The 24,626-nt window shown below is 43.9% G+C and overlaps 1 protein-coding gene across 1 annotated transcript in view; it reads left to right on the top strand.

Moving 5' to 3' along the window:
• Positions 1-24,626, top strand: part of PPM1H (protein phosphatase, Mg2+/Mn2+ dependent 1H) — a 141,897-nt gene that overhangs the window by 62,875 nt on the left and 54,396 nt on the right. The window contains exons 2-3 of the mRNA XM_059816677.1: positions 6,693-6,861; positions 15,509-15,853. Coding sequence (XP_059672660.1) covers positions 6,693-6,861; positions 15,509-15,853 — 514 coding nt within the window. The remainder of the gene's footprint in view (positions 1-6,692; positions 6,862-15,508; positions 15,854-24,626) is intronic.

The following is a 24,626-nucleotide window of genomic DNA, read 5'->3' as shown; positions in this document are numbered from 1 at the left end:
GTCACTTTTATTCACGGTAAGTAAAGAACCTCAGCAGCAGCCCTTGGTTGCTTAATTCTTGTGATTATTGAATACAGCCAGTATTTCCTAGAAAAAGAATCGTTTACTTCCCCAATGAATGGTATTGCTCTTTGATATTGTCCGTAACCTGAAAACTGATAATGGAGGAAAAAAAGGAGCATATTCCAAGTTGTATAGTTTAGTAAATGTTTAAGATTATATGTCTGCTAATTAGATATATGGTGGAGTTAGAAAATTTCCTTGGAGAAGAAAGATAAAGACACAGGAGAAAAAATCTGGTTTGGTGATTGAAAGATGTTTTTAATTTATTTCTTGAAAGGCATGGATTATTTTGAAGCAGATAACTTGTTTGCAAGGCTTTTCTTTATATACTTTTTTAATATCTTATGGGACTTTCAGCTTTTGTTTGAGCTGAGTTGGGGTCTTTTCTTATTTTTGCATTTACAGAGAAAAGCATTTGACAGCATCTTTTCGTAAGAGATCTGACTAAAAGCGGCAACTTGAGACCATCAACTGGTCTTTTAAGGCTTAACTTTCTGTTGCATTATCAGAAGTGTTTGGGCCCTCGCTAGCTGGTTTTGTGTTCTTTCACTCACCCTCTTTCACTTTCAGCTGACCCTTGGAACAGATCTTACAGAGGACGTGGAACTGGGAGTGCTTTCCACTACTGTGGAGAGGAACTGTGCCTTGGTGGGGAAGAAGCAGATAGGATTTGGGGTGTCCTCCCATGGTCGCAGGTGGTTGTCAGTTACCCCACAGCTCAAGTAAACTGAGGGGGCAGGTCAGGCTCCCTGCTTACAGTTTTATTTCTTAGCTTGGGCAGGTCTAGAGTGTATGTGTATTGGGTTCACAGGGCAAGGTTTTGGTAGCGGGGGGGCTACAGAGGTGGCTTCTGTGAGAAGCTGCTAGAAGCTTCCCCTGTGTCCAACAGAGCCAATGCCAGCCGGCTCCAAGATGGACCTGCTGCTGGCCAAGGCTGAGCCCATCAGCGACAGTGGTAGCACCTCTGTGATAACATAGTTAAGAAGGGGGGGAAAAAAAAAGTTGCTGCAACAGCAATTGCAGCCGGAGAGAGGAGCAAGAATATGTGAGAGAAACAACTCTGCAGACACCAAGGTCAGGGAAGAAGAAGGGGGAGGAGGTGCTCCAGGCGCCGGAGCAGAGATTCCCCTGCAGCCCGTGGTGAAGACCATGGTGAGGCAGGCTGTCCCCTGCAGCCCATGGAGGTCCACGGTGGAGCAGATATCCACCTGCAGCCCATGGAGGACCCCACGCCGGAGCAGGTGGATGCCTGAAGGAGGCTGTGACCCCGTGGGAAGCCTGTGCTGGAGCAGGCTCCTGGCAGGACCTGTGGAGCCGTGGAGAGAGGAGCCCACGCTGGAGCAGGTTTTCTGGCAGGACTTGTGACCCCGTGGGGGACCCACGCTGGAGCAGTTCATGAAGAACCGTAGCCCGTGGGAAGGACTCATGTTGGAGAAGTTCATGGAAGACAGTCCTCCATGGGAGGGACCCCACGCTGGAGCAGGGGAAGAGTGTGAGGAGTCCTCCCCCTGAGGAGGAAGGAGCGGCAGAAATGATGTGTGATGAACTGACCGCAACCCCCATTCCCCGTCCCCCTGCACCATTTGGGGGGAGGAGGCAGAGAAAATCAGGAATGAAGTTGTTCCTGGGAAGAAGGGAGAGGTGGGGGGGAAGGTTTTTTTAAGATTTGGTTTTATTTCTTATTATCCTACTCTGATTTGATTGGTAATAAATTAATTTTCCCCAAGTTGCGTCTGTTTTGCCCATGATGACAATTAGTGAATGATCTCTCCCTGTCCTTATCTCGACCCACGAGCTTTTCATTATATTTTTTTCTCCCCTGTTCAGCTGAGGAGGGGAGTGATAGAGCAGCTTTGGTGGGCACGTGGCCAAGGTCAACCCGCCACAGTATGTGTGGCCAGTTCCCACTCTTCTCCTGGAGCAATGTAACTCCCCAAGCTCTTGTAGCTCTCCTAGTCCTTAAATTTCAAAAAGCGTTTTTTGTGCGCACAGCTATTGTTGTGCATCACTCAGAACTTCTGCTGAGCTCTTTGCCTTTACCTGTTATTTTCATCCAGGTGTGTTACATACAAAATGTTGCTAGACTTGCGAGTTTAAAAAGTGCAAGTACTTGGACAACTACTTCAATTTTTTTTCAGAGTTTGAGATCTAGACCAGGGCAAAACTATTCTCCTACAGCACAGCTTGAAACTTTTGCTGAAGCAAATACAACTTAATGTAATCTCAACAAGCACGATATAGGGAGGAGTAAAACAACTGAAGAGTATATGTACTGATATCGATGTGAAAAAGAGAGAGCTGAATAGAAGTGCTTCAAAAGAAATGAGCTGTTTAGTTGGTTGTTTTGGTGGTTTTTTGGTGGTTTTTTTTGGTCAGGAAACTATTATCAAAACCTGTTTTGGATTTGTTAATCTGGTCTGTTTTGGCTCTTTTAACGTAAACTTAGGATTTTGTGATCAGTGACCTCAGCACAGGGGTTTGAGCTCTGCTTGTTGAATGAAGAATAGAACCACAGTGTGACCTACATTTCCATTCAGTCAGATGGGATTTGGGGTCTCGCGACATACCAGCAGAATGCTAATTGTGAACCAAACAAACTAACTGGCTCCTATCTGGAGGATTTGCTTTCAGCTGAGGACATGTGGGAGATTAGTCTCGTGAAGTACTGAAGTGTCCATCGAGGCTGATGCAAGTACCTCTTCAAATGTGACCGAACCCCACTACCTCACTGTGCAGGCTTCAGGAAGCTCCTGTTTGCAATGTAGGATGCATTTTTATTAGCACTACTATACCATGAACTAAACCTCAGGATTATTTAGCTGTTACTGAGCAATGTGTGGTTAACACAATAGAGACAGCTAATACTGTAAAAAGAGGAGCTTCTAATCCAAATTAGATATGTTATTTGGGTTGAACTTTGTAAAAGATTGGGTAGGAAACAAAAGGGTAATGGGAGAGAGAAGGGAAGGAATGGAAAGGAGTTGATCATGATTAGGTCTAATCAAACAGTTCCTTGAGGAATTATGGGGAGAGAAAACAAAAGCAAGAATTCCCTTGAAAACATATCTCTGAGTAAAAGCTAGAGAATTATACAGGCCTCAGTCTTTCTTTTTATTCCTTTTTCTCTGCATTTTATTATTATTATTTGCATCCATGATAAAATGGAAGTGAGGACAACTGTATGATTGGAGGGTTTTTTGTTAAGTGTGAGAAGGTAGTGCTTTATTTCATTTTGCTCACTTTACTGGAGGATAACCTATTTTTTGAGGCAGACAGAAAAAGAGATATGAACGGGGACTGAAAATCTTAGGAAGCTGAGGCACTCTACTCTGTGGAAGGAGGGGGATGGTAGATTTTTCATAAAAATTTTCAGACGTCTTATTAAGAGTTACCTTTTGGAGATACGAACATCTTGTTAGTACTGCTTTGTTATTTGTATAAGCAGCTTAGATGTGGTTTTTGTCCTGCTAAGTTACAGTCTGGGAGAGCAAGGAGGAAAGACAACAGTAAAATCAGCATTGGAAAGCTGGTTGAAAGAAGTGCCTTGAGGAGGGATTTAAGAAGCTCCAGAGAGAAATGGATTTCAAAAGGTGGCAAAGACAGACAGATGTTTGAAGATGAGTAGAAGGTGTTACCAGCATCAGGCATCAACACATAGTTCAGGTTTTGAGACTAAAAATCACAGGGCTTCACTGCGGCCCTTTTCCACAGTTTGCCTATAAGATAGGATGTGAGTCTATGTCAGGAGAGGGGCAGCTTTTGGCATCTAGACCCTGCATTACCTGATAGCACCCATAAGCACTGTTTTGACATTATGATTAGTTCAAGTCTTCACAAGGATTTCCCAAATAAACTTAATCCTCTGCTGGAAAAAGCAAAACTGCAATTTTGGGAGATGAAGTTAAATTCTGGAGAAGATCGTATTGTTCACAGCTCCAGTCCCCCCACCTCAATACTCTGACACCCCAACGCCCACGTCTTCTCAGTATTCAGTCTTGCCAGGTTCCTTTTGACCATACCCTCTTCTAGCAAGGTCCTTGGTACACAGGTTCAACTCCAGGCGTTTCACAGTAGCTGACTGCCAAGCTAGTCTGTTAGGTCACTTTGTTCTCGTAGCCTTTCAATGTATTCAGTGCCTTGACAAATTTTCTCGGCAAGAGCTTTATAAAATGATACCGTATTGTGCATAACTTAACACGCCGTTAAACATCAGAACATTTCCTACCACGCAAGTCCTGAGGTCCATCACTAAGCTCGGAAACCAGAGCAGCTCCAATACTTGAGTGATTTTCGTAAGGAACAGTAAGTGGTAGGAAGGCAGCAATTTTTATGAGGAGTCACTTTTGTCTCTATCTGTCTTCCACTTTTTTTTATAGAGAGCTGAATCAAAGTGCTTCAAAAGACACAAGCTGTTTTGTTGGGATTGAAAACAGCAGCATCAGTGAGGAGACTGATCAGCTAAACTGAATATTGATTAGATCCTGATACAGTAAATCTACACTTTCTGTGCTGCTGCAGTATTTTAATCACACTTGTAGCATTTCAAATTGAAGGGGTGTTGGTCAGCTGATTTAAATGCTTTGGTATTTGTGCTTTTTTTCCCCTCTGTTTCTGAATATATGCTTCCATTTTTCCTAATGTCAAGAAAATGTTGAGTTTTCAGACTGGAAGCTTATTGCATCTCAGTGTTTGATCTCCAGTTGCTCAAAGGTTAGGCACTGCGGGGGGGTGAGTGGTTAAACTGCTCACAGGTGCCTTGCAACTATGCTCCTTCATATCTGCTCTCTGCGTGTTTCACAAAATAATTTTATCTGCAGTTGGTGTTTATTTACAAGAAGTACTTGTAAACAACTGGTGGCATTGTGCATACAGATGTCAGACTGCAGTGTGTGACATTTGGCACTGTAAGGAAACTTTCAGTTTCTGAAAGCAGTTAATTGTAGTGGATGCACATTTTCTTAGAAGATGTCTGTTTTTCCTAATCAGAGGCAAGAATATTCATTTGCATGTCACAGTATCGTGTTGCTCCTTGAAAACCAAAAGAATATATTACCTTTAAGTAAGGCTGACACAGAATTGACATTTCAGCAAGAGCATGCAAGCTGGGGCAGAGTCCCCTGCAGGCCTTCCTTTGGTTTTTATTTTCTTTTTGTTTTAACAGCCTTTAGCAAGTATTTTCCTGTAACGTAAAATTTTACTGTAATAAAAACATCAGAGATCAAGAATTCAGGTATTTCTTGCACTTGCCATCAGGATTATGATGTGCCTTCAAGCTGTTTTACTTTCTGGGGAGGCAGCAGTTGTTTTTTAAAGACATTGTGTGCCTGATGTGAAACTCTGTGTTTGTCCAGTAGTAGAAACCCTGTCTCTGGTGAGCGGTTAACTTGTTAGGTGACTGTCACCTGATAATAAAGAGAAGTGGTTAGATAGTGTTTGGAGAAGACGACATGCTTGCATCAAAGTGGCAATGTCTTTGCTTGGTTGGAACAAGGCATGGCCCCAGATTGCACAGGTTTTCTCTGTGTAAGCCCAGGCCTGTCAATGCACAAGTCGTATTGAACATGGTGTCAGCTCATGAAAAATATGTCAGTCTGTGATGAGGTTCTCATGTAGAAAGTGGAAAACGTGTTTCAACTTTGTTGTTCTTAGACAGATGATAGTAACCACAGTATCTTGGATAATGCAAACTTCTGGTTAGGGTTTTAAAATGTTGGTGGTGGAACAGCTGTTATTTCAGCTTCTTCACTGATGGAAGGAAGATGAGCAGTTGTGGGACAAGTCTCAGAATACCCTTGGCTGTCTAAAGCTTGTACTGAGCACTTAGTGATGGTTTCTGCATGCCTGCAGCTCTTGGTGCAAATCTTCTGCTCTCTACACTGCAGGTGGGACAGAGGTGTGAGGGTTTGTTTTGGGTTGTTTGAGGCAGGGGGGAAGGGGTGTCTATGTTGTTCTGAAGTGCTAGAGGGGTGTATTTAGTATGCATCTCTCTGTGTTGCTGTGGTACAAGCAAGCTTGACTTGCATGTTGAAATGTAAGGCAAAGCCTTTCCTTTGTATTTCTGTCTCAGTGTTTCTAATACATGCCCTGTAAACAGACTAATAGCAATTGCATATTTTTTGTGCCTTTAGGAGTAACAGCTTTTTAGATTTATAGCAGGTATTTTGTTTGTGCAAGACTTGGAAATTGACAGAATGGACACCCTTAGCCAACAGATTCATTATTCCTCGTAGCAGAGAGGCTGGCAGGTAGAAAAGCAACTGGGGATCTTATGTTTCAACTAGGAGGTATAAGGATTACCAGCCTTGACCATCAAGTAATCCCTTTAAAGAAAAGCATGGTATGCCTAAGGGTAAAATACGCTTATGATACCATTGCTTCTTATTCACATAGTTCTGTGAAAAATGCTTGTTATGCTATGTGTAGGTGTATGGAAACAAACTGTGTACGTGTGTGTATGTATACCTATGTGTGTAAGAAAGTCAGGTATTTTTATTCAGTTGGTATTTGCAATACTTCTGGGCTATGGTTCTGTACATCTTGAGTCACATATGAGATACAAGTGGAAGCTTCTGAGCTTTGCTAACTTGGACATGTCCCTTTTTTTTCTTTTTTGCTTTGTTTTTTCTTAGGGTAATAAATGCAGGGAAGAGCACGCACAATGAAGATCAAGCCAGCTGTGAAGTCCTCTTTGTCAAGAAGAAAGCTGGAGGCGCTAATTCTACACCAAACAAGAACTCTTCAACAAAACGGAGGTCATCGCTGCCCAATGGAGAAGGTCTCCAGCTGAAAGACAATTCGGTAAGCAGACTTCTGTATCTTGTTGGTGGAGAAATACAAAACAAATATAAAAGGATGTGGCAGTATGACACTAAAAGGTGTTTACTGAATGTCTCATATATTTTCAGTTACCTCTTATTAATTATCTCTGCTTAAATACAGAACACTTAACTATATTTTTCTTGGCTCTACTACCTGATTTTTGATTTCTTGCATTGAAAAATGCTCCTGGCATCTAAGACATTTTAGTTTAAAGATGGGGAGGGGAATACTCCTTGGGTTTTCCTTTTTGTTTCCTTTATGAAAATACAATCCTGAGAAACTTACTGCTGCAGAATACTGTGAGTTTAATGGCTGTGGGTGACTTGTCCAGCGATGGTCATTACAAGCATAGCAGTATCACCATTTATACAGTTATACAACTTTATTAAGGGTTAGACAGTCATTTGGGTTCTTTTCACAGAAGCAGTATTGTGTGTAGCAAAGTTGGTTTATGCAGGTAGAGTAAGGTCATCCAGCACACTGAATTCAGTGATTTTTTGTGGACTATGGCTCCTCTCTTTGCGTGTTGTACATTATGCACTTGTCTACTGGCAATCATCTGCTATTCTTCATCTGTCTTCTTTCCTGACTGGCTAATTACTTCATCTGCTCTTTAAGCATGAGCTCAGGCTCCAGCAATGATTGATAGTGTGTGTTTGATTCAGACATTTTAGCCATGTAACACTAAATGCCCTATCTGAATGTTGGGGTCAGACAATGTGGATATGCAGTCTTTCTGCTGCCGGGAGAACACAAGTTTTCCCTAAGTGGTAATTAGTGTTTTAGTGGACTGTAAGTATCCTTTTTTGGTTTTTTGTATTTTGTTTTTGTTTTTAAATCAGGTTATGATTAGCAGTCTGCTTCAGTCTCTCTCCCAAAACCCCATGGCTTGGTATACCTGATGGCTGCAGGGGTCATCGGCGTCCTGAGTGTCAAGCGTTCCTCTTGCACTGCGTCTCTCCTCACCTCTTGCTCCTCCTGTTCTGTTTCATACTTCATTACTGCTGCAATATTTTCAGACTCTTAACAGATTTTCCGGCTTTGCAAATAGGCCTGTTATTTCCTCTTTCAAATCTTCCCTTAAATAATCTGTCTCAGTTCCTGTGTGCTGCTATTCCTCATTGTATTCAGACAGTCATGATTTCTTTTTTTTCCAAGGACCTATTTGCACACTCCTGGATAAAGAATTGTGCCCTGTACTTGCTGGGACTATGAGGTCTGCGTACAGTCATGCAAGGCAAAACAGAATTTCTTTTAATAGTCTATTTTTTAAAAAGTCTTTCCTAGAAAGTCCATGCAACTGTCTGCTGTTGGCTCATGCAGATGCTTGGTTCCATGAATATATTTAATTTTTGTATGCATTAAGTATGTTAATGAAGCAAGCATTTGGCCACAGTACTTGTTCGTGTACGTAAAACACATCAAGATAAACAACAGTGTTCTCGGTCCAGGTGATGGGTTTCTTTGACGCAAAGGGCATTGCTGTGTCATGCAGACAGCACACTGCAAAGACCTCTGTGCAGACACCAGCCTGGGTAGACACATTTTGGTGCCGTGCAGAGGTACTAGCTTTGGTCTAACGTCACATTTAAGTTCCAGGCCTACCATGTGAGATACCTGGCCAGGGGTCTCTGCATCTGGGACGTGGGTGAATGTAGCTGTACTGAATTTGCCCATGTTTTCATATTTGGGGGCATGCGTGGGACATAAAAAGCTTTGTAGCATTGTTTCACAAAGTCCAGTTAACTTCCAGCTTTGAGTAGTATCAAATGCTTCCCAAGAGCAAAAGGCACGCTGTGTTGTATATACTATACTTCATGATTAATCATCTTCCTCAGAGGGAACTTTTTTCCAAACATTACACAGTTACTATGTTTAGATTGCATTAAAAATACAGGGATATAAAACTATTTGATTATTGGAAAGGTGCCTTCACTAGCCTTGATGGCATCCATCATTATGGTCATCATATTGTTATGGTATTGTAATGGTAGGGTCTATAAACTGACTGCATAATTTTGAAAGCTGGTTTCTTTATCCATTTAAAACTTAATGATTGTCAGCCTCGTTAATATCCAATTACCCTGTGTTATGCAAAGTATCTCACGGAATTTTCTAATTTCTCTTCCTCTCTTCACTAGTGTATTTCCTACTTCTATTCTGTATCTTTCATCTTGATTTTGGAATAAACAGCCACTCTGTTTCAAGCTTCTTGAGAGAAACATTTTTATTTCAAATCTTCTGTTCTTTCTTCTATTTCTGACATATTTTGAGAATAAATGAGAATAATTTCTGAAGTGAGGAGCCAGGTGATCCATATAATATAGTACACTGTTTTCATGCTACTTGTTATCGTGTTCTTTATATGTTCTCTTCTCATCTACAGATTGACTTCTGTTTTCTACATGACACCTGAATGAGTGCTATAGCACTCATTATTTAGCTGCATAAAACCTATTCTACCATGTTATTAGACCACAGCTTGTGAATTTAAATTTGAAATGTATTTTCCTAAAACAGGCAGCACATTTCTGGAGAGAGTTTTCTACTAGAGGGCAGTCTTACACTACCAATTAGTAGGATTTTTCCCCTTAGTACATTTTTTGCTGATTGAATATATCTAAAAAGGAAAAAAAAATGTACACAGTATAAAATATGTCATATTTTTAAGTTTTCATATTTTTATACTGTGAAGTACAACATTGTGGTTTGCCCTCACATAGCATTGTTAGCAGATATTTTTTAAGGAGTGTGCGAGTTGGTGTTAAAAGTCATGAGGCTGCAACTTACTTTATATCAATAGGATGTAGAAACACAGGCTTGAGACACTCCAGTGAACGGTATTAATATTGTCCTGGCAAGTATCTAGTAAGAAAGCCAGAGGCTGAATACTGCAAATGCCTCCTAGGGAAATCCCACCGTAATGTGCGAGCTGAAATTGTCTCCGAGTGGTGAAGCACCTTGTAGAAATATCAAAGGAAAAAGGCATGAGGGAAGCAGTTTATTGAGTATTTGTCCAATGAAAAGAAAGATTTCTACTCTTCTTGTTTAGTTTTTTTAAAGTGTGGAGCACAAGGGAAATAGGAACTGGAACTTAAACTGTCTCTTGATTTAACAGAGTCTATTTCATCATCCTCAGATTTTTCTTTTTTTTTTTTTTCCACAGAATCTTTGAGAAGGCCACATGCCATCTTTATTTTACCCTGCTTTCTGGGAGGTTTCTGAAACTTAAATGGCAGCTGCATCTGAGGTTGTTATTTAATGCTAACCCCTGTGCTTTGGCAAGGCAGCATAAGGGAGTCAGAGATCCATGGGTTGTCTACACGGGTTGGCAGCTGCTGTCATGGCCTTGACTCTGCAGGTGGACTCTGCAGAGCTTCCAGGGGTGGGAAGAAGGAGGTGATGGGCCACAAATGAGGAGATGGAGAAGTGAACATTTGTTTAGCCCCGACACACACAAAAATGCAAGGAAATCTGTTAAATAGCCTAAATATGGTTTTCTTCTTGAAAGAGCAGGTGATAAACTGAGCAGAGCAGTGAAAGAAAAGACTCTGCAAATTCAACCCCAAATTAATTCTCTCCCCTTCCCTCCACCCCATGCCACTCCCGCTTGATTAATCAGATTTGCCCTCTGTCCCCATTGAGGAGCATTCACTTTAAATTGTGCAGCTTTTTCACTGGTACTATTTTTAAATGCCTTTAACTACGGGGTACCTTGATGATGAGTACTGAAGACCGTCAGTGAGTGAAATGGAAATCCTATGCCAGGATATTGTCATAGTGACAGTCAGGTTGCAGGACTTAATATGATGCATTATTAATTGTCATTGTAATGTGAGGATACATAATTATTAACTCTGCATTTTTCTTTGCCACAAAGATGGGACAAAGTATTTGTTTTGTGTGACACAAGGCTGGTTGCCTACCACAGGTAGCTGAACATAACATCAGTAACATGAGGAGGCTTTTCTGTGGGGATGAGGTGGCAATTGCCCACCCAGTTCAGATTTTATGAGAATTAAAGATGCACTCTAATGCATTTTGTGGGTGTAGCTCCTATTTGGAACAATAATAGTTGGGGTGGGTTGTGGTTTCAGAATAAATCTTTAGTGGCAACATGATTTATTTGCCTGTTTGGAATTAGCTTCATTAAAAAAAATTCTGAAGGTTTGCAATGTAGGACTACTGTCTATCTTACCTGAAAAATTTGTCCCAAATTGATCACTATATATTGCTAAGGCTGGCCATTTTCTTCTCTGTGACTGAGCTCCAATTACGTACATATATATGCATTTTCTTTCACGATTCCTCATGCATTGCTTGACCCAAAACTTTGCATGTCTTAATTATATTTTACAATTGCAAAACCCAGGAAACTGCTGAACATTTCTGAAAGCTAGGTCAGCAGTTGAGGAGCCTGAAGCTTATTAAATTTCCTAGTACATTCTGGAAATGAATTGTAAGGTCAGTGCAGTGAAGAATCTGTTTGCTCTTCATGTATCTGGTAGGTATTCAGAATGTTGTTAAATCTGAATCTTTTGAAAGAAAATCTAAAATAAATCACTGTGGTGACCAATCATACTCCCACTTGAGGGCTCTATCCCATTAAAAGAATAAATGGAGACTGATGTTTGAAAGGCTGCTTTTGACACAATACCGCCAGAGCTAGTAGAAATAGATGGCTTGTTCTCTGAGACTTTGCAGAATGTCAATACTTTTGAGAAGTTCAAGCTCCCAAATGTGGAAGAGAGAGAACAGCCGTGCATATGCACACCAAAATAGGTAATCGCTTGGTGACTACAGAGGTCATCGCAGCTGTGGAAGGGAAAACAAGAACCTTGTTGTGTTTTTTGTCTCATCTGTGTGCCCTGACTGCTGGCCCTTGTTCATTCTCTGAGTTGCTGCTTTATTTGTACCATATATTTAATTCTCATCAAATTGGTATGGTTTTGGAGAATTTATTTCTTTCAAACAGAGGAGCCATTTTTATTCTCAGGGTGGGGAAAGGAATTTGTTTCTACTTCCTTTTTCAGATAGCTAATATGTTATTCATGGTTATACTCTCTTTGCTAGTTCAAAAGTAAATGAAGCTTCATAGGAATACATAGAAGTTTTTGAAGACTAATATTTAGGTTACAGTAATGCCTGCAGATCCCAACTGAAGTTAAGGCCCTAGAGCATCTCACACAGAACGTGTGTATAAGAGCAGTGCTGTGGTAGTCATCTCCCCTGACTGTATATACTCATACAGACCTCTCAGTTATCTAGGGTACTTCTTCAGTTGATAAGGAGAGATAAATCTACTTTGGAATGAGATGAGCATAGTCTGAAAGTGCAGGGTCTTTTTCTCTTTGCTGAGTTATAAGGGCAACTTAGATAACTGTCTTGGAAGTCTGCAATGTAGATGTCTGAATGTAGCTAAACTGGTAGCAACACCCTCTTGTTTAAGAATTACTAGTCCAAAAAGGACAAGATCAGGGAACCCCGGAAGAATCACCGTAGCTGATGTGGCCATGCCATGTTCATGTCAGTGACAGCCTGACAATACAGCTCAGGCCCATGTAAGCTTCTCTGTCCTAATTTGTGCTGCCCATTGGCTTAGAGGAAAGAAGTGGTAACATTGTAGTTTCACTTTTTGTCATGGGCTATTGTTCTGGTCTGTTTTAAAGCTTCCTGGTCTCTGATGGCACCTTATTTGACTAACAATTTCACATGAGGCTTGTCCAGTGTAGGACATACCCAGTGTTGTGCTCATAATAATGAGAATGAACTGTGTTAATAACTGTTCTCCTAAAAGCTGTATTACAGACTTTGGTGGGGGCTTGCTTAGGAACACTTATGAAAGTTAATGGTGGTAGGGGGTGTTTAAACTTGTTCTTAATTGTAAGTTTCTTTTATAGTTTGGGGGCAAGGGGAAGGCGATAACAAAATACCTTCTTTCTCTAGGTATAAAAGGTAAAATATTTCCACTTCAATCAGAGGTATAATGCCTTTACGCTTTTTCCCCCAAAGGCAGCACATCTCCAAAGAAGTAGCACCTTTCAAATGACACGAGGACATAAGCTGTGGAAGCATTATCTGTGGTGCATCATGAGGTGGATTTTGGCCAGGAAGCCAAACCCTAAGAGAAGAATGGGAGCAGAAGTAGTTTGATCTACAAATCCCAAGAGGCACAGTGTTGCCATTTTGAATAAATAGTTTCAGTTTTCAGCTGAAATACTTTCACTTTGGGATACCTGTTTCTGTTGGCAAAATACTTCACATTTTGCATGAATAGCAATCTATTTTTACAAACGGTTTTTTTAGTCAGTAATTGTGTTACCCGTGAAAAATGGCTTAAGCAGAATTTTACAGGCAACTGTTGTGTGAACTTGAAGGGATTCTGAGCCCAGAGCAAGCTAGCATAACTTCCAGTCATGCCTTCAGGGGTGAAATTTCACAACAGGTTTTTGGTGAATTTACCAGACTGTGTAAGTGGGTGGGACTGGTTAAGGAGCCACATTCGGAAATGTGTACATGTGTTGGTTTTTCCACCATTATAGGATGTATTCTGTATGATCCTTACTGTGGTAAGTAATCCAGTACTGTAGGACGATACTCCCTTTTCTCAGCATTTCAGTAATGAAACTAAGAGTGCACAATAGACTGCTGAATTCCTCCTCTTGGAGGAACTCTCTGCTGTATAGATGACTATATTGTTAATGCACTGGTTAAGAATACATTTGAACTTTACAACAGCAGCAATGCTATAAGCTAAAAAAAAAGATAGACTTTTACGTAATTTTTATAATCAAAGCTTTTAAATGTGTATTTCAACACAGTAAGTTGCAAGTAGTAATGCTCGTTCAGCAATAAGCAGCATGGACTTGTAGTTATGGTCTATATACATGTTGCAAAAAGAGACGTTTTGCATTAGGTTTTGGATTTTGTAGCTTGGGGCAATAATGAATGATGTCTTTTGGATATGCAAATGACAATTCATAGTGTTCTTACTCCGACCTATCTGCTCTGTCCTACAGCCAGTGGTTGGCACCTTTGTGGAGCAGCTGGAACAGCAGAAAGTAAAAGGAGCTGCAGTTCACAGCCCTGTCCATAAGTCTGAAATAAGCAGTGCTTTGGGCATGAAGTGATGTGATGCAGGTGATGCCTAGACTACACACTGATCTTGTTGTGTAAGGGAGCAGTGTTCGGGTGAATGAAACAAATCATGTCTGTCATCCTAAATTAGACCACAGTCATCGTGACGTGCAGATATAATTTTTAAGTTTTTGACTGCAGTGAGATCTAGGTTATGCTTTCTCAGTATAGTGTTTTGCAACAGTATTGCCTGCTTCCTGTCCCTTGCAAAATTATTTATTTCTAAATCTGTATTAGTCCGCCCACATCTGACTTGCAAGGCAGCTCCACGAACAGTTGTTTCAGCAGAGCTGGGAGAAGGTGCAGGATTAAGAAGAAACGGAGGGGAGAGACTAGAAAGACTCTTTCTACATGCTGCTGCCAAATATGCTATCATGCAAAGACAGGTGCTGTTATGCCTATCTGAGTGATAGGGCACCTCACCACAAAAACATGGTTTCTGGTCAAATCAGAGCAATAGTGGAGCTGACTTAAACCTGTCAGAGAAGACTGTGTGGAGCAGAAAGGGAGAAATATTCGAAAATCACATCACTGATCAATAACTGCTGAACAAATATATAACATTAATGCGTAATTTTAATAATGAGGTTTACAAAAATTTACTTCTTATGGATACTCTGCCTGAATGAGAGCAGTTGTGCTGACCGGCATGCTAGGAGTTGAGCTAAGATACAAGATCTAAAAGCATACTCTTATGCCGAGAGCTATACCAAAACACTTGCATAGCTTTTCTGATCAGAGGGTATGTAACTCCACTACTGTACAGGAAACTTTTCAGAGGACTGGGAAGAACTAGGCAGTGAATGTGTAAGCTAGCGCGGGTGAAGTGCAGCTGATACCACTTGTGTCTGCCATCCTCGAGGACCTCTGCGCTGGTTCTGGGGCTGGCACAAGCAGGGAAAGCCTGAGCTGTCCCATCTGCTAGCACAGATGGACCTTATCTACGAGTCATGGAAGCAGGGATCAGTCTTGTTGCTAGATGTCAAACTGAGGTCCTTCATCTCATGCCTAGTGGAAAAAAAAGGTCTGTCACAGAAGTATCAGGTGCTGTCTTGCATAGAATTTTGGTCTCCATAGTGGTAGGTCCATCATTTATCAATGATGTGATTTTTTTTGAATGGTTTTCTTCTGATCTACACAGTCATTACATTAGGAAATTAACTTAGTCTCACAGTGGTAGCTGTGCTTTGTCAGTGCATCCTGTTTTGGCTCTAAGGTAAGAAAGATTGCAAGTTCAGCTTTTTTTTTTTTAGGGGGTTAAGGGAGAAAAAAATGGTTGGGGTATGTGGCAAAAATAAGCATCTCTCCTTACTGCCAGAGCTGTACTAACGTCGTGGGTATTTCTCCATTTCAGAAAGGTTACCTCTGGGAAAGTTGCCTGTGTTTTACCTGCTGCCCCTGTGCCACCAGCTGCTCCATCACCTCCCTTGTGGCTGTGTAATGATGACCATCTCTTTTCCTCCCCTTTCTTCCCCTCCTGCTTCTCCAGGACACAGATGGGATCAACCTGTACTACTGGTCCCTGTTTGATGGACACGCTGGGTCGGGGGCAGCTGTGGTCGCTTCCAAACTGCTGCAGCACCATATCCTGGAGCAGCTGCAGGAGATCGTGGACATCCTGAGGAACATGGCCGTCCTCCCACCCACCTGCCTGGGAGAGGAGCCCGACAACCCAGCCACCAACAGCAGGACGCTGACACGGGCGGCCTCCCTGCGTGGTGGTGTGGGGGCCCCGGGCTCACCCAGCACCCCTCCAACACGCTTCTTCACCGAGAAGAAGATCCCACATGAGTGCCTGGTTATTGGGGCCATAGAAAGTGCATTCAAGGAAATGGTATGTATATCTCAGGGCTCTGAAGTCCTTGTTGGATACACTAATGAGTCGCATGGCTTGAAGAAGATGAACATTTAAGGATTTTTTTTACTTTTTCTTTCTTCCCCTACTTAAACACCATCTGAGTGTGGACAGAATTATTTAAGAGCCTCAACAGCTTACCTGGTACATTCCTGTGAGGCAGGAACTGCACCTTAAGTCCCAGGCAGCACCACGGCCACTTTTGTGGATTACTTGACTCTTAGAAGCTTGGTGCTCTTTTTCTTTTTTTTCTCTGCATCCCCCCGCTTTTTTTAAGATAAAAATTAGTATTGCCTCACAGTAGCAGATTTCAGCATTGGCTGTTGTCATAAGGCTGTATATATGGGCATGCATTTTACAAAGCCTCGTTACCCTACCGGAGCAGCAGCAAAGGCTCTCAGCATTCCTTGCACCACCAACACACCTTGTTCGTGTTGCCCACAACTACATAAATGGGTCATAAAAGGTCACATAAGGGACATGGATGAGGGCCAGCATCCTTGATCCAGTTCATGTTAGTGTTGGAGTGGCTCATAAAGCACAGTAGTGACTGTAGAGATTGTGTGTACCGCTCTTGACTGAGGCAGGTTGGGTGTGGGTGAGTGGGGCATGAAGTATGTTCCTACCATCCACTCGACTTGTGCACAGCATGAACAATCAGGAGGAAATCACGTTATGGAAACAGAATATCCATGAGTTTCCGTATGAAAGGCTGGTTTTTCTCTTTTGTAATTGATGTAGCTGCTCTGCACCTTCCCCCTTCACTTCTCCATGTTATTAAAAATAATTCTTGTCAGGCAGAGCAGAGGCTTTGCCTGCCAGTGCAGATCAGGTCTTGGGAGATTTGATCATCACAGAATCACTAAGGTTGGAAAAGACCTGTAAGATCATCAAGTCCAACCTAAACAAACAAAAAAAAAAAACAAAAAAAAACACACACACAAAAAAAACCACCCCCACACCAAAAACCAACCCACCCAACACCACACAGCACCATGCCCATCAAGCTACATCCCACAATGCCACATCCACACGCTCCTTGAATACCTCCAGGGAGGGTGACTCTACCACCTCCCTGGGCAGCCTATTCCAATGTTTCACTACTCTTTCAGTAAAGAACTTTTTCCTAATATCCAGCCTGAACCTCCCCTGGCGCAACTTGAGGCCATTTCCTCTAGTCCTGTCACTAGTCACTTGGGAGAAGAGACCAACACCCACCTCTCTGCAACCTCCTTTCAGGTAGTTGTAGAGAGCGATGAGGTCTCCCCTCAGCCTCCTCTTCTCCAGGCTAAACAACCCCAGCTCCCTCAGCCGCTCCTCATAAGACTTGTGCTCCAGACCCCTCACCAGCTTTGTTGCCCTTCTCTGGACACACTCCAGCACCTCAATGTCCTTCTTGTAGTGAGGGGCCCAAAACTGAACACAGGATTCGAGGTGCGGCCTCACCAGAGCCGAGTACAGGGGCACGATCACCTCCCTGGTCCTGCTGGCCACACTATTTCTGATACAGGCCAGGATGCCGGTGGCCTTCTTGGCCACCTGGGCACACTGCTGGCTCATATTCAGCCAGGTGTCGATCAACACCCCCAGGTCCTTTTCTGTGGGGCAGCTTTCCAGCCACTCGTCCCCAAGCCTGTAGCGTTGCCTGGGGTTGTTGTGGCCAAAGTGTAGAACCCGGCACTTGGCCTTATTGAACTTCATCCGGTTGGCCTCAGCCCATCGATCCAGCCTGTCCAGATCCCTCTGCAGAGCCTTCCTACCCTCAAGCAGATCAACACTCCCTCCCAACTTGGTGTCATCTGCAAACTTGCTGAGGGTGCACTCTATCCCCTCATCCAGATCATCAATAAAGACATTAAACAAGACCGGTCCCAAAACTGAGCCCTGGGGGACTCCGCTTGTGACCGGCCACCAACTGGATTTCACCCCATTCACCACAACCCTTTGGGCCTGGCCATCCAGCCAGTTTTTTACCCAGCAAAGAGTGTACCTGTCTAAACCACGGGCCACCAGCTTCTCCAGGAGAATGCTGTGGGGAACAGTGTCAAAGGCTTTGCTGAAGTCCAGGTAGACAACATCCACAGCCTTTCCCTCATCCACTAGGCGGGTCACCTGGTCATAGAGGGAGATCAGGTTGGTCAAGCAGGACCTGCCTTTCATGAACCCGTGCTGGCTGGGCCTGATCCCTTGGTTATCCTGCACGTGTCCCGTGAGCGCCCTCAAGATGAGCCTCTCCATAACCTTCCCCGGCACCGAGGTCAGGCTGACAGGCCTGTAGTTCCCCGGATCCTCCTTCCGACCCTTCTTGTAGATGGGTGTCACGTTGGCAAGCCTCCAGTCGTCCGGGACCTCCCCCGTTGACCAGGACTGTTGATAAATGATGGAGAGTGGCTTGGCAAGCTCCTCTGCCAGCTCCCTCAGCACCCTTGGGTGGATGCCATCAGGCCCCATAGACTTATGAGTGTCCAGGTGGCATAGCAGGTCGTTAACTGCTTCCTCCTGGATCATGGGGAGCCTATTTTGCTCTCCATCCCTGTCATCCAGCTCAGGGAGATGGATACCCTGAGGATACCTGGTGTGGCTGTTGAAGACTGAGGCAAAGAAGGCGTTAAGTACCTCAGCCTTTTCCTCATCCTTCGTGACAATGTTCCCCGCTGCATCCAGTAGAGGATGGAGATCCTCCTTGGTTCTCTTTTTGTTGTTAGTGTATTTATAGAAGCTTTTTTTGTTGTCCCTCACGACCGTGGCCAGGTTGAGCTCTAGCTGGGCTTTTGCCTTCCTAATTCCCTCTCTGCATGACCTAACGAGGTCCTTGTATTCTTCTTCACTTGCCTGCCCCTTTTTCCAGAGGTGGTAAGTTCTCTTTTTTTCCCCGAGCCTCAGCATAAGCTCCTTGTTCAGCCAGGCCGGTCGTCTTCCCCGCCGGCTCTTCTTACGGCACATGGGGACTGCCTGCTCCTGCGCCTTCAAGATTTCCTTCTTGAAGAGGGTCCAGCCTTCCTGGACCCCTTTGCCCTTCAGGACCGTCTCCCAAGGGACCCTCCCGACCAGTGTCCTGAACAGGGCAAAGTCTGCCCTCCGGAAGTCCATGGTAGCAGTTTTGCTGACCCCCCTTCTTACTTGGCTAAAAATTGCAAACTCTATCATTTCATGGTCGCTAAGCCCCAGACGGCCTCCGACCTTCACTTCTCCCACCAGACCCTCTCTGTTCGTAAACAGCAGGTCAAGCAGGGCACCTCCCCTGGTAGGCTCGCTTACCAGCTGCGTGAGGAAGTTATCTTCGACACACTCGAGGAACCTCCGGGACTGTTTCCTCTTAGCTGTGTTGTACTTCCAGCAGACATCCGGTAAGTTGAAGTTCCCCACAAGAACAAGGGCTTGCGACTGTGAGACTTCTGCCAGTCGCTTGTAGAACGCTTCATCGGCTTCTACGCCCTGGTCGGGTGGTCTATAACAGACCCCCAGCAGGATATCCGGCTTGTTGGCCTTCCCCCTCATCCTTGCCCATAAGCATTCAACCCCGTCATGACAATCATCGAGCTCTATACAATCAAAGCACTCCTTGACGTACAGAGCCACCCCACCGCCTCTCCTTCCTTGCCTATCCCTCCTGAAGAGCTTATAGCCCTCCATCGCAGCACTCCAGCCATGCGAGTCGTCCCACCATGTTTCTGTGATGGCGACCACGTCATAGCTGCCCCGCTGCACGATGGCTTCCAGCTCCTCTGTTTGCCGCCCATGCTGCGTGCATTGGAATAGACGCACTTGAGCTGGGCTATCGGTCTTGCCCCCGACAATGGCACGTCACCCCTAGGCTCATCTCTAGGTAGCCTGGCTTCATCCCCTTCCCCCTTCAAGTCTAGTTTAAAGCCCTCTTGATGAGGTTTGCCAACTTACGGGCAAGGATCCTTTTCCCCCTTGGGGACAGCTGAACACCGTCTGCACTCAGCAGGCCCGGTGCCGTGGAGACCACCCCATGGTCAAAGAATCCAAAATTCCTCTGGTGGCACCAGTCTCTGAGCCACAATCTTGTTCTTTTTCTTCTTTTTTTAAAATTTTTTTTGTGGTTTCTAGAAAAGCCTCTTATTTGAGCAGAAGGTTTTTGAACTAATGAGTGTTTCCCAGAGGTTTTATTTGTCTGAAAAGAAGTATTCGATCATGGTTTTTCTTGATATATGTGAATTTTGTTTAGTACGTGCATGTAATTAGAGACCACAGTTGTTACAACAAAGTGGTGCTTCATTTTGAATTCTGAATAGCAATTACCTTGCTGGATTGTCCTTTCTCCCCAAGGAAGTGCAGGCAAACAGACCCACCAACTGGGTTTGGACAGCCTCATCTAACTTTTAGGTGGGTAGGTCCAGGAGCAGGATCCACAGCTGTGGCTTAGGCATCATTCAGCGTGGGGCATATGAGCAGATTTATGCACTGCAGCTACTGCGCTCAGTTTCTACTAGCTAAAAAAAAAAGAGGAGCATGCATGAAAATCTCCTGTCAGTTTAGCATGCCCTTTTCAGAAAGAGAGGACTAGCTTGCTCCCTTCTTTGTTGAGAAAGAGGGGAAAAGATGACACTGCCAATCCACTGCACCCTAGTGGGTTCAGAGCATGCTTAAGAGAGGGACACTGATTTCATGCTTCAGTTGGGGCGATTTTCAGGCCAGAAGAGTGCCAGGCTCTGAATGCATGACATCTCTCTCTCTCTCTCTCTCTCTCTCTCTCTCTCTCTCTCCTGTTGAAACTGGCTCCAAGTGCAGGAGAGATGAGAAATGGAGTTTCATAGGACTGGAAAGTGAAGGTAAGAGAGCTAAAAAAAGGCTGTTTCAAGTGCTCTATCTTTCTTACAAGAGCAGTGTGTGCATTACCCATTGCTGCCTTCCTGAACGTGTCTGAGTGAGCAGGGCTGTAATTGCTTTGCTTTATTTTGAGTTCATGCCTCTGTTCGGTAGGTGTTCACACAGATGACCATTTCAGCTCATGTCCAGGCACCCGACTGCTTGGGAGGGCTTTTATGGATAGGTGATGACAAATGCAGAAACCCTGAATAACTCACTACAGATATGATGTCTGGGTATTCCGTGTATAGGTCATAGTAGTCTGTCCTCCCTTTTTGTAAACTGAAGTCCAGAGAATATTTAATTTTCCTCCCTGTGTCTTTGTTCATATGCTACAGATCCAGATACCTTAATTCCCACTTTTGCTCTTTATCAGAAGGCTGAAGTTCATTGTCTGTCTTTGCTATATGAATAGCTCTGTGTCTACCACAATGCAATATAATTTCAGCATTAAGTTTTACATTAAAGGGTAAGTCTTATAAAAATGGTCAGATTAAGAAAAGCAATAGATAACGATATCTACTTCAAGCTCTTGGGGGAGTCTTGTGCTTGTAATTGGTTTAGGCAAAAGAGTATTTTCTTTTGTCTGTGTAAGAGAGCAGTTCAGAAGATCAACACTCCAGAGTCTCATCTATCCTTGCTTTCTCCTACCTCTGTCTAACTTCGTGCTAGCTTATACTCCTAGTAGTCCTTGGGTGAAGATTTTGGGCCTCTTCCACAGCACATTGTTTATTCAGCCCTATTTTGTACTGGAACGTCATGCATGTTGTTGAGTTAGGTCAATGCAGCTGAGATGTGCATAACGTAGGAGCGTTTTGTGCCAGCAGAGTGTTGTCACTTTACCTGGCACTTGGTGAAAGCTTATGTTCCCTGGACACGTGGGCAGACTTCTTGGTGTTGTTCCCTGAAACACCCATTGCTGCCAGGGAGCCCTTTGAACCTAATGAAAATGCTGAGTAGATACAGATACTATTGTTTTTTGTGGTTTTTGGTTTGTTTTGTTTTTTTTTTTTTAAACAGTCCAACCTGACAGGTTTATCTAATGATGGCTTTGCCCCCTTTTTCTGGGAGCATTTAGCATACCATTACTTTTTTCCCCAACTGCCTTTTGAATTCTAGTTAAGCACTCCCTGGTTTTGCCTCGAGTCTCAAATAAAATGCAATTCATCCCTTTCAAAAGGCTTTTTAAAATTCTTTTTCCTTTATTGGGTGTGGTTTCCTTTGGACAGTGCTTGTTTGACAGCTACATGCAGTAAAACACTGTGGAAAGCTGACACAGACCAATTCATTGCCTAACTTAGAAATTTAACAATTAAGCTGTCCCCTTTTTAAAGTGCTTCTAGATGGTGTTCTGTGATTGCGTTGGAACTGAAATTACCAAGTTTCTGTGTTTTCTCAGATAATGTATTGTCCTGTTTAAAACAAAAAAAAATGCTCAGTGTCAGTAATTGTCGGTGATCACAATTATTCCAGTTAAAAGGAAATAAATAAGCTCAAGTTCTGAAGATATCATAGGTCAAATCCTCTAATTTTCATCTCTTGAGTGTTAAGATGCGTGTTTATACATTCAGTTCTAGGGAGCCAGGAGGGATGTTTCCAAGTGCTGTTCTGTACTGGATAGAAGCATCAAACTATAATCTCTTCCTTGAATTTAACCTTGTATACATGTGTGTGATGTAGTATGTATTTTAAAGAAAGATTAAGGGGGGAGAGCACCTGTTCCACACTGAACCCTGTTTAATTACGGAGGGGAAAAAATGGCACAGAACTAGTTTGTGTGATTTATCGGAAGGTATAAGTTTATGTACGTTGTATCACTATTTTCTTCTTTACTGAGATTTTTTTGACTCAGATGAAATCTAGACAGCTTTTGTAAGATTGGTGCCATTTTAATTTGAACAATCTTGAGAGAGCAACATCTGTTGTACGCTTTTCCTTTTGAAAAGCTTTCTCTGATTAAATAGCCAGTAGAAGTGAGGAGGGTTGAAACTGTGTTACAGGCATTTTGATGCCTTTTTGACAAAGGTAAAGCAGATTAAGGAGTTAATTTTGTATTTATGCCTTCTGAAACTTTTTTAAAGCATATACCTGATACTCTGTGTGTAGGAAGTAAAGCTGCTTCCTGTCATAGCAAGATGGAGATCCTGGAGGAAAGGCCCCTACCCTGAGGCCAGATATGGATGAAAAATAGTTATTTTCGTTGTTGCAGTATGCTGCCTGGTTGTAATGATGATACTGTAATTTGAATGTACCCAGCTCTGTTTTCCAGGCCCTAAACCTCTAAAACTTAGCATGGGGTATAGCTGGCATTCACCTTTTGTGCTGCCCCGCTTGCTGCTTCCAGGCTCTCTCCCCTGCCCCTGCAGCGCCCGCACCGGCTGCGCGCACGAGCCCGCCTCCCTGGGGCTGCCGGCGGCGGTCCTGGCGCGCTGCCTGTGCCCGGCACGCCTGGGTCGAGGCAGGCGCGCCCGCCCCGCAGCACCCCGAGAGCCGCCGGCCCGCGCCGCGCTCCGCGCCTCGGCTCGGCGCCCGAGCCCCTCCGCAGCGTCTCCACGAGGTGGCACGAGCAAGCCGCCGTCGGGGGGCCGGGAGCCGCCGACCGGGAGGATGGTAGTGGCTTCGTGGCGTAATCCGCCTCCTTTTTCGGAAGAGGTTGTTAGCTGGCGTGATTAACCCCGCTTTTGCTCCGGGAAGCCCAGGTCTGAGCCTTAGCGAGGCAGGCGCTGCGGAGACCTAAGCGGTCAGCGCGGCGGGGGTGGTCTGTCCCAGGGCTGATGCAGTGTCCCCGGGCTGCTTCTGTAATCGGTGGAGAAAGCGGCCCCTGCCCTCTGTCACCCGTTCTGGAAACGTACCCTGTGGCACATCGTGGTGTCCTCTGCAGGCTTTGCTCCATCCTGCCAGCGCTCCGTCACCCGGGAAAGGGGAACCAGGGTGACTAGGCGCGCGGCAACCCTTGTGGGCACCCTGCTCCTACCTGCCGCTGCAACATGCGTCCTGAAAAGGGGCGCAGAGCACAGACCAGATTAGCTACTTCCTTGGCATGAAATGATAGCCTTTTCAACAGAGGATCTAGAAATCCTTTTTTTTTGTTTTTTTTTTGTCAGGGTCTGAGTGAGTGACATGCGCTGCTGATGAAAGGTGCATCGTTTGATTCCACCCAGCGTTGCTGAGCTCTTCCCCTGTACGCAGATTGCTATGTGGGGATGAGCTGCGTGCTACAAAAAAGAGGAGGAAAAAGAAAGAAAGAAAAAAAAAAGCAACAAAAAAACTTGCTCTCTGAAATCTTTCTCCAGGTGGAAAATGGGGAAAGCTTTGTATACACTCAGACTTTGTCTAAAATGAGCCCCTTTACACCCATAAAGGCTTCAGAGGCATTTTGGGGTTTTGCCCCTGTTTGTGCTGCACTACTTTCCCAGCAGCACTGTTATAAAGTATTTCATTAAAAGCCAGTGTCTCTACATCATAATGGGTTAGTGGCAGTGGTGGGCTTTATTTTATTTTTGTTTATTTTTTCCCCTCAAATGTTGTTGAGCTGTAGGAAACCCTTTCCCTCCTTCCCTCCCCCCAAAGAAGGAAATGTCAAAGTATGTAATACCGAATTAAACATGGCACTGAATATACTCTGGCAAGTCATGGTAGTAAATTCAAGTTCTGAACAACAACTACATGGAAGAGCCCATGAACAGCAATGATTTGAAAAAAATCCAGTACACAGATGTAGTTTAAGTCAAGGAAACTCTGAAAATGAGGCCCTAAGGATTATCCGTCTTCTCTCCTTTAATAGATGCTTCTGAATTCTGCTTATTGAAAGAAATAAATTTTAATTTAGGCATTCCAGCACTTGCCAAGTGTACGTATGGTGGAGCTGAAACCAGGTGAGGAATGGTACATTGTTTGAAGGTCTCAGAGGATACTCTGA

The sequence above is a fragment of the Gavia stellata genome, chromosome 4, assembly GCF_030936135.1.
Source record: "Gavia stellata isolate bGavSte3 chromosome 4, bGavSte3.hap2, whole genome shotgun sequence".
Taxonomy (NCBI): domain Eukaryota; kingdom Metazoa; phylum Chordata; class Aves; order Gaviiformes; family Gaviidae; genus Gavia; species Gavia stellata.
This window is presented reverse-complemented; position numbering and strand designations above follow the sequence as displayed.